Source organism: Mus caroli, chromosome 10, assembly GCF_900094665.2.
Source record: "Mus caroli chromosome 10, CAROLI_EIJ_v1.1, whole genome shotgun sequence".
In the NCBI taxonomy this organism is placed as follows: Eukaryota; Metazoa; Chordata; class Mammalia; order Rodentia; family Muridae; genus Mus; species Mus caroli.
This window is the reverse complement of record NC_034579.1, coordinates 92,785,088-92,796,065: the sequence shown is the minus strand read 5'-3', so window position 1 is coordinate 92,796,065 and position 10,978 is coordinate 92,785,088. Positions and strand designations below refer to the sequence as shown.

General features: G+C 41.8%; 1 protein-coding gene across 2 annotated transcripts in view; it reads right to left on the bottom strand.

Annotated features, from left to right (window-relative positions):
* Poc1b (POC1 centriolar protein B) overlaps positions 1–10,978 on the bottom strand; it is a 99,086-nt gene that overhangs the window by 3,554 nt on the left and 84,554 nt on the right. For both annotated transcript variants that reach the window (XM_021174527.1, XM_021174528.2), the window contains one exon: positions 1,450–1,665. In XM_021174527.1, the coding sequence (XP_021030186.1) occupies positions 1,450–1,665 (216 nt within the window). The remainder of the gene's footprint in view (positions 1–1,449; positions 1,666–10,978) is intronic.

The following is a 10,978-nucleotide window of genomic DNA, read 5'->3' as shown; positions in this document are numbered from 1 at the left end:
TTAACCATAACACACCCAAAGGGGAATTTAGTGAGACAGAAAGTGGTCCATTAACTGTGAACCAGGTAGAAAGGTGTGTGTGGGGGGGGGGGGGGGGGGGGGGAGGGAGAGGGGGAGGGGGAAGGGAGGACTTGGAGAGTCCTAAAGAGGACTTGACTGAGTAGTAACAGGAAGGAAGCCCTGTCAACTAAAATTGAATCTGGCATCTGAGAGGTTAACAGTTTCTAAAGAGAAGGATGTCTGGTAAACACAGGTGGGTCACCTGTAGCACACAACGTTAAAGTGAAAACACGGGAGTTTAGTATGATTCTTAGTGAACAAATATGACTGCAAAGTCTCACATGGGTCTTTCACACTGTATGACAGAACTCCACAACCATAGGCACTTAACTTCCAGGGCCCTGAGGTGACATCTCTAGTTTTTACTAAGAAAGGTTTTACTCCAGAGAAAGGAAATGGAGCCTGTGGAAGTGAGACCTGGGCACTGCCTAAGCTCCAGCACTCCAGTAACAGGGGCAGAGCTAGAGCTGCGACCAGAGGTGATGTCCATGCAGGAGCCTCTGAGATTGAACTAGTCACTCTGGGCAAGAGGCTGACCCTGCTCTTTCTCCTATGCTCACCTCTTGCTCTGTGTAACTCGAGGCAGTGTGTGCACTTAACAATGCTGCACACAGCAAAGCATAAGTGGGCAGAAGGAAGAGGGCCACAGGAGATATCTCCAAAGGCAGAGGGAGTACTACTGCTGTTTCCGCTCCAACACAAGACTTCCCTTATATATATATTAGGTCCATACCTCCCAAGACCTGGGAGATTTTTAGTACAATATTTCATGTCTATTATTCTTCTTTGTTTTGGTAAAATGGTCTTAAGAGACTGGCTAAGATTTTAATAGGAAGACAAGCCTCTTCCTCCTCTAGAAGAAACTCTGGAGAAAGCTCTACATTACACACTGAGCTGGCAGAGTGTTTTCAGTGAAGACTATAAACTTTGGCAATATTTTGTACTACACAGGAGTTTTTACTTACAGTACATTTTTCTTATGCTATTAAATATTTCTTTATATGTGACCTAATATAAATATACCAAATCACAAATTCACAGCGTAGAACGTTACTGCTTAGGACCAACTGGCATTTATAGCACAGAGTACTACCACTGACGTCTGCACAGATGATACAAGTGCCAGAGAGAAGAAGTGCATGTGTACATATGTACACACACACACACACACACACACACACACAGGCACACATACACTGAAAGAGAGAGAGAATGGTTCCGAGATACTGTTCTATATAAATTCTCTCAGACCAGGTTAGCCCTAAGTGCCTTGCTAGTGACTGTCTGAGTTTGCCTTGCCAGGATAACGCCCCTGCTCTGTTAGTCTCACATCCTACATCCTGGGACGGCTCTGCCTATCTTACTCAGGGCAGCGGCAGGCCAGCCCACCTGGGTTAGGATGTTGAGTTGTTCCATAATGTGCTCCAGCGCGTCAGCCACTGCCAGCGGCACGCTCCTCAGGCTTTCGGAGGGCACATCACTTACATCTTCTGGTCTCTTTTTCACAGTTGTGGATGAACATTCTGGCATTAACAAAGGGTTCAAGAAATACCTACAGATGTCTTCACCCTTGCCTGGCACAGCTCGACAGGTGGAATCCATCATCTTTAATGTCATGGAAAAGACAGAAACAAAGTTTCCAAACTTAAATAGTATATATACACATATGCATATATAAATATATATCTAACAGTTCCAGATTATCTTTTTATGAATCATTTTATCTTCTTTATATAACAGAGTACATAAATTATAATAAAGAAACAAAGCTAACAATGTAGAGAAATTTTTACAAAATGTTTTGCAAAATACTTCCTATATGCCTGTCTGATCAGGAGTTTTACCATTTAAAAGGAGTGCCGAATGAAGTTTATTTTTCAATTTAAAGTAAACATCTGGCTCCATTAAGATGACATTTAATCCCTTCAAAAGGAAAATGACAAGTGCTGGTGAAAATGTGGAAAATGTAAATTATCATGCTCTGCTGACTAATGGGTAAAATGCTGAAGCTGCTATCAGAAAAGTTTAGAAATTCCTCACTGAAGTCATCACAGAATTACCATATAATCTAGCAATGCCACTCCAATATCCACAGTGACCTTCCTCACAATAGCTTAAAAGGAAGCTGTATCTATTAGCAGATATGTGTGCAAAGAAAATATAATATAAACTTGTAGTGTGATATCATTGTAAAATGAAACTGATATTCTACATATCTGATACTATATATATTTCACTAATGGGGAAAACCTTGAAAATCTCATATTAACCGAAGTAACTAGACATTCAGTGATCCTGCTTATATGTCATTCTTCCCACAGAAAGATTCAGGGATGGAAATGTGAGGATTACTAGTGTCTAAGAGAAAGGGTAATGAAAATTAATTGCTTAGTTGGTAAAATGTTTCTATTTGGAATGCTAAAAAGTTATGAACACCGGTCACAGAACATTATGAGTTTTGTGACTAAATCTATAAGTAAATTGTATACGTAAAAGTGATTTATTTTAAAAAAAGGTAATTTCTTTGTTACATATATTTCACTACAATAGAAAAAGTCCTCCAGTTAAATAGGAACGAACTGTTAGAGTATAAACTTAAGAAAATTCCATTTATAATAGCATCAACATTTAAAATATTTAGAAATTAATTTAACAGTAAGTGTCAGACTTGTACAGTGAGAACTATAAGTCATCCCTAAATGGAATTAAAACTCCAACCAACTGGAAAGATACCTCATTCCATTTCTATGGTCTTCAATGAGAAAAATCAACATTGTTAAGATGGCAGTACTTGCTGGGAATGGTGGCAAATGCTTGTAATTCCAGAACCTGGAAGGCTGAGGCAGGAGAACCTTGAGTTCCACGACAGCCTGGACCGTCTCTGTGTTGGTACTGCATAAAAAAGATGGCAGTAGCTCCAACACTGATGAATGTACTCAGAGCAGTTCTTACCAAACTTCCAGCTGTTTCCTTTTACCTACAGTTTAAGTTGACCTTAAAATCCACACAGAAGTGCAAGGAACCAGACAACTGAAATAACACGAGAGAAAAAACAAGACAGAACAAACAGACAGTGTACTCCAAACTGTGAAACCTACCAGCAAGTTAGAGTAACCAACACAGGGTGGAACTGAGCGTGGAGCTCAGTGGTACAGTCCATTGCCTAGGGTGTGCCTGTCCCTATATTTGATCCCTAGCACCTTCAACAGACTTCTAGATCAATATGACAGGTCTGACAGGTCATAGAATATAATACATGACAGGCTATCTATATCTATATATATCAGAAAGAAACCCATATACTACATGGTCAGCTAACTTTGGGCAAGACTGTCAAGAAAATTTAATTTGGAAAATATAAATTGTTTCAACAAAAGATGTGGGGGAAACTATATACACTTGTGAGAATAAACTTGTGCCCTGACTTCATGCCATATACAATATTAATTCAAAAAAGGTCAGAGGGCTGGTGAGATGGCTTAGCAGATAAGAGCACTTGACTGCTCTTCTGAAGGTCTCGAGTTCAAATCCCAGCAACCACATGGTGGCTCACAACCACCTATAATGAGATCTGACACCCTCTTTTGGTGTGCCTGAAGACAGCTACATTGTACTTTTTTTTTTTTTTTTTTTCGAGACAGGGTTTCTCTGTATAGCCCTGGCTGTCCTGGAACTCACTTTGTACACCAGGCTGGCCTCAAACTCAGAAATCCGCCTGCCTCTGCCTCCCAAGTGCTGGGATTAAAGGCGTGCGCCACCACGCCCGGCCCTACATTGTACTTATTTATAATAATAAATAAATCTTTGGGCCGGAGTGAGCAGGGACTGAGTGAGTGGGGTCTACTGGAGAGAGCGGGGTTGACCAGAGTGAGCAGAGGTCCTAAATTCAATTCCCAACAGCCAGATGAAGACTCACAACTATTTGTACAGCTACAGTGTATACTCATATACATAAAATAAATAAATATTAAAAAAAAAACCCAAAACCCTAAAAACGGTCAGAGACTTAAAGAGAAGAGCTAAGACTATAAAACTTTTAGAAAGAATCAGGATTTTCCTGATCTGGACCTGAGACTGTCCCACCTGTTGACACAACATGACAATTTTATTCACGGCTGTCCAGGATACGTATGGCCTGGGTGAGATATTCCTGAACTATACAAAATGTACTTATGCATAACACCAAGATCAGGATGACAAGGTAAAAAATAAATTGGATGTAATAATTTGTATAATAAAAATGATACCACCAAGATAGCGAAAACAAATGAAAGAAACTATCTTTGAATCAAATACTTGATAAGGGCCTTGTACACCGACACAAAGATTTGCAATTTAAGGATTACAGATACATAATGTAATTAAACAGCTAATGATACACAAATGGCCAATAACCTCACAAGCATATCTTGAACATTATCAGCAATAGCAAATCGAAACTGCAAGGACATTGACTTCACCTGCACTAAGATGGCAGAAAAGAACAACGCAGGGTAACACGTGTCAGCGGGATGCTGAGAACAGGGAGCCCTCAGACACTGCTGGTGAGCGGACAAATGTAGATGCCAGGAGACATTAAATATGAAATCACCATATGACTTAGCAAACCCACTTGTAGATCCAAACCCAAGAGAGTAAACACTTATCCACTCAAGCTGTGTGAAAATGTTCACGGCAGCATTGATCATGATGTTCAAGAAGATAGGAAGAATCCAAAGGTCCAACTCCATGACAAGGAAGGAACACAAAACAGCAAATCTTCACTAGGATTATTTGTTCACAAAAAATGGGAAACTGATGAGTTTTACAACTCAGCTGAACATTCTAAGCACTGAGCTAGACATCAAAGGCTAAATATTAGCCAATACTATTTCTATAAAAAAAAATCAAAAAGAGAAAATATGGTAATGTACTAAACCCAGTGGCTGCCAGGGGCTGAGGACGAAGAACAAGAAGGAGACACTGGGAATGCAGCTGGGGATGGGGTGGGGTGGAACACTGTTTTAAAAGTCCCTTGGGAGTGACAAAATGTTCTTTAGGGGCTCAAGAGATGGCTCAACAGTTAAGAGCACCCATTGGCTGCTAGAGTTCAATTCCTAGCAACCACATGGTGGTTCACAACCACCTTTAGTCCTGTCCCTGGGGATCCAGCGCCCTCTTCTGGCTCTCAAGACACTGTATGCACATTTAAAAAATTAGTCATAGTAAGCACAACATTGTGAATTAAGTACCAGTGAAGTGCACACGTCAAATGAGTCAATTTTGTATTACATAAAATTTCTCATTAAAGTTATTATGAAAATAGGACACAAATAAATACATGCCTCAGAGGGTTGTTTGTTTTTCCAGTCTTAAATTCCTGGTGATTGCTAGAGGTCTGGGGGTTCCTGGCAGAGGTTTGTTTCTCTGCTGACAAAGCAACACGTGGAGCTTGCTCCAAGCTTTCTCCATATCTGCTGATTCTAGCCTCTCAAAGATTCTACAGGTACTCTGCTGGCTTCCATGGCTTCCTCTGGTGTGCTAGCCAGGCTCAATCCTTTTGGCGCTCCAAACTGTACTCTCAGTTTTCAAACAAGACAGACACTGAGCAAAATCCAGCCTGTCCAAGGACACACATGCCACATATAGCGAAGAACCAATGTTAAGTCTAAAAGACGCAGAAGCCCTCCACACACAGAGCTGTGGGATGAGGCCACTGCTTTTCCTGACACTCTACCAGTTTTTAGGAAGGTGGAACTTTGGATTTCCCCTCATATATAGAGAAAATAATTCAATGTTTGTCAAAACTATTGAAAATAACCCGAGAATCCACTATTATTATAATAACCCGAGAATCCACTATTATTATCAGCTAGAGTGAAGCCGGGGCTTGTTCACACTAAGCTTTGTCCTCAGCTCCAGATTGTAACCTATTATGTGGGTGCTGGGAATTGAACCTGGGTCCTTTGGTAGAGCAGCCAGTGCTCTTAAACCTCTAAAGCCATCTTTCTAGCCCCAGGTCACTACTCTTAATTCAAACTAATTTTGATCATATGTCTAAAATACATCTTTGCAATCCCACCGGGCTCAGCAGACCTAGCTGCCCAGAGTCTGTTTACTGAGGAGGTATTTCCATATATTCACATTCACCCTCACCTGAAAATACTCCTGCTCAAAGACGGCCTCTCTTGTTCAACGCTTCTGCTTCTCTACTCTCCTAGCAAGGCCAAATCCTTTTCAGACCGCAGCTTTCTGCCTGACTGTTCTGTACTTAGAAACATCTCTGACCCCCCCCCCCCCATGAAAGCCAGGCCTCCTGCTCACCAGCATGGTGCCTTCTTTTCCTCCAGTATTGTAAACAACAGCGTGTATGGCGACTACCTGCCCATTACTTTTCTTCTCCAGGAAGTCTCTCCTCATGGCTCTAACTCCTAACACTAGCAGGTCTTGACTTCTGATGGTCTTAATTATCATACGAAGTTTTCAGTGCTATCATCAGGAGTTGAAAGCAAGCTCTCTATAACCAAGATTCCCTCCCTCCCTTTGTTTTTAGAAAACGGGAGTCATAAGTAACACATTGAAGTGTTTCTACAGCCACAAATAATAATGATACACAAATGGCCAATAACCTCACAAGCATATCTTGAACATTATCAGCAATAGCAAATCAATAGCCCAGCCCTTCGTGGTAACAGGTCCCAACTTAGTCGGTACAGCAGCTCAATCAATGAACTTGCACAATGCAGTCACACTGGTCATTAAGAAGAAAACAGAGGGGTAAAAGATTAGCAACATCGGAAGTCAAAGCAATAAAGGAACTCCAATAAAGTTTAATAGTACTTTTCTTGTTTGGAGACAAAAAAACAGATTACCATCACAGAACATATGGGCATGATAAGAAAAGAAGGCATGCAGGCAGGAAGGCAGTCCTTACCCAAAGCATCAGCCAACCGATGTCTTTCAATCAAAGGAACTAGAACCTACATATTAACTGATTCATTTCTACTAACCAATCCTACCTTTGCCTCCTGTCTGTAGAGAAGAAACGTGAGATGCACACATTATTAAAAATTAAAAAGGAATTATATTATCATAAAATTGTAAAGCAACAATGTATCGATTTTGTGCTGATGAAGTGAGTCTATAGTAGTTAGTGTCGGGAGTGAAGGGTTCGGGGCTCGACACCAGACCGAGCATTTGCCAGCGCCACCCATGCAGGTAGTGTGGTGCTCATGCTCAAGGGCTCTCTGCTGGGCTGGGGAACTACAGACATGGCTGGTGCTAAGTGAGCAGAAAACACAGGAGGCAGAGGACTTTAGAGCTGGTAGGTTCAAAACGGAAGACAGCACATAGCATCTCGGGTACTGCTGACACCCCAGCAGCAGAGCACAGGGACACATTTGTCAGAAAACGAGACCTTCCTACAGTGGCCATCATCAGTGCTGTCGCAAGGACTATGTCATACACAGTGCTTCCTTGGTGACGTCTATAGTTCTCTTGGGACCCACTTTATGGATGGAGACATAGTTTCCATCTAACTCTCCTTTGCTGTCAAATAACATCTACCATTGCTGTCAAAAACAACTGGAGAAAAAATGCAGCCCAGCCAAGGCCTGGAACAAACTACAGTAGCGGAATGATCCTTGTCCATAGGTTAAAAGGTCCCATTTTTCATGTAGTAAAAATAGAGTAAAAGAACAAGCTGCTTAATTGCAACAATTCCGAAAGTCACACTCTACAGATAAGCGAGCCAACCAATTCCTGAAATGTCACGTTAATTTTTGTGTAGAAGGTATTTTCATTTACACTAGAAAATACAATTTTAAAAACATATTTAATTTTTAAATATTCTATTTACGTGTATGTGTGGGTTTATGTGTGTTATGTATGCAGAAGCCAGCGGAGGCCAGAAGAGGACTTCAGTCTCTCAGAACCAGGATTACAGATGGCTGTGAATCTGGGTCCTTTGCATGAATGGTTCTAAATGCTGAGACATCTCTCCAGCCCCAAAATATATTTTAATTTTAGTTGAATTGAAGTTGGCATCAGGAGTCTTCCTAATCACTCTCTAATTGAGGTAGGGACTCCCACTTGAACCCAGAGTTTGCTGTTATGGCAATTTTGACTTAGCCAACTTGTTCTGGGATCATCTGTCGCTGTGTTCTAAGTGGGCTGTCACACCTACCTGGCAATATGTGGGTTTTAGGGATTCAAACTCTGATCTTGATGCTTACACAGCAAGCTCTTTAACCCTGGGGCCATCTCCCCTGCCCTGATAGGAACTATTAAACAGAAGGAAAGCTGCAGAACACAGAATGGCAAGGGTGTACTAACTCATTACAGAGGCAAGGTGGGCAGTGGCAGATCTCCCTGGGGCTTTAAAGAAGTCACTGTTATGTGAGACCAGCAGCTCAGCTACCTAGGCAAACAAACTGCACCACCTTGGTGCTAGGAAAATAGACAGAGAAACAATGAACCCAGATGGAGTTTTTGTGGGTATGCAGGACAGACAGACAAAGGGATGTAAAGGGACCAAGTGACCTAAGCTGCCCAGAGAGAGATGGAGACATGGGGACCAGCAATGAAACTGCAGATAGCCTGGTGGCTGGAGTGTCTTCTGGGGTTTACAAGTCATTAAATGGGAGGGACAGCAGTGGTGGCCAGAGTGGGAGGCACTAAGCAAAGTTTACCATCAGCACAAAGGATGCAGCCTGTCCCCGAATTCCCAGAGCACCCTGACAAAGCAGGATGGCCATCCTTCATAGGTGACTGAGTATCGCTCTATGTTGGGTGCTTTTCCTAAGATCAAAGCCATGCTAACATGAGTAGGTGGGAAATAAGAAAAAGACCAAAGGCCTCCCCTGTTGAATCTGTCACAGGGCTACCACAAAGATTTCATACTCATCTCTACATTCTTACAACACTAGGCTGTTCACTTTGAACAGCGTACTACATATTCTTGTGAAAACTGATCAAGTTTGATTGGCTCCAATGCATTTCTAGGATAAAAATTAGGAAAATGTTATGTGAACTGTTTCTTCTCCAAAACTAAATTTACTAAGTTTAGAAAGTCTTTTCTCTCTCTCCTCCCTCTGTTCTGCCTTCCCTCCCCCCACCCTAGATGTTTGTATAGCTTTGGCTGTCCTGGAACTAGCTCTGTCCATTAGGTTGGCCTTACAAGTGTTAGAATTAAAGGCGTACACCACCATGCCTGCCCCCCTCAAATCAATCAATCAATCAATCAATCAATCAATCACCTAACTAAACAAACCATACTCAACCATGATGGTTAATTTTGAATAACAGCTTCATAGGGTCTAGAATCACCCAAGATGGGCCTCTGAACAACCATGTAAGGGCTGATCTAGATGTGGTGAGTTAAGGAGAGATGACCTATCCACTTTGGGGACAGCATTTGATGAGCTGGAGTTCTGGACTGAAGAACAAGGAGAAAGCGAGCTGATGGCCCACACGTAGTGTTTCCCACTTCAGTGCTCACTCCTGAATCCATACTGATCTAGAGGGGTTGCAGGTGTACGATTTCTCAGTATTCCATGCAATGCCAGCAGCTCTCTCACACTTCTGACAGATTTGACCTCAAACTCAAAGCCAAAATAAACTCTTTCTTTCAGATACTTTGTTGCAACAACAAAACAAGTCAACTAAGAAAATAAACCAACAAAACCAACCAACCAACCCAACCCAACCAACTAACCAGCCAAAAAATTATCCAAATAAACACATATGCAAAAGCAGAAAAATGCAAAAATGTTAGGCATAAAGTTTTTATAGAGTCTTGAAAAACAACCCTCCTATGGAGTTGTCAACTAGGATATGAGTATGGGAATGAGTTTATTCCTTTGAGAACAACAGCCGCGGACACAAAGCAGCATTACTGTTGTTTGTAATTGTGATTTCCAGATTAGAGACGGACGTGTTTTGAAGGCATGAGTGGGTAGAATCCTGGACAAATGGGATTTATGTAAAAACGCCCTGTGCTTTCATTTTTCACTATATGACTAAGAAAGCACAGACCCTATTACCAAGTCTTTAATGGAAGACCCTAATCCCAACCAGATCTGGAAACCTGCACCATAGTAGACATGCCGTAACTAATGACTTAAGCACTGTCTGCAAACATCTGGGGATTGGGACCTAGGAATCAGTGTTCTCTCTTCTGAATCAGCCCTGAACTGAAAGGGCAGCACACGCAAGCACGCATGCTCTCTCAATCTGCCGTGTAAACACGACACTAGTGCAGCTTCCTGCCAGCTCAACAGGGGGGATGATGACCATTACTTTCTGTAGGTCCTATTGTTCCACTTCAAAGGGCAGTCAGAGTAAGAAAGTCAGACTTAGTCTCTCTTTTACATAGAATTCCCCAAGAATCATATATATAGTATGCTAATGTATAGTTATCTTTCACTGTTTTTAAAAGGTATATATGCATGCACAATGGTGGAATGCTTGCCTAGAAATACTGAAGTTCTAGATTTGATTCCTACCACTGCAAAAAATCAGATTCAAAGTTAAGGTGCTTGTTGTTTTTCCAGGAGATCTGAGGTCAGGTCCTATCACTCCCTCGGCAGGAAATCTCAAAGCCATCCACAGTGACACATCTCCTTCAACTTTGGCACACCTCCTGATTCTTCCCAAATAGTTCCACCAACTGGGGACCAAGTTTCCCAACACATGAGCCCAGGGGGACCATTCTTATTCATATTACCATCTGCCCAACAGTATGCCAATGACTAAGACAAGCTCACAGTGTTTCCTGCCTAATAAATGCTAACCAACAACAAATGCTAGCATGGTGTCAGTCTTAGCAAAGGCTGCTCAAAGCAGTGGGATTAGCTTGCCCTTCCACAGCCTCTCCTTTACTAAGACACTTAAGTGTTACATGTGTAAAATAATTCTCCTCCTCCTCCTCCTCCTCCTC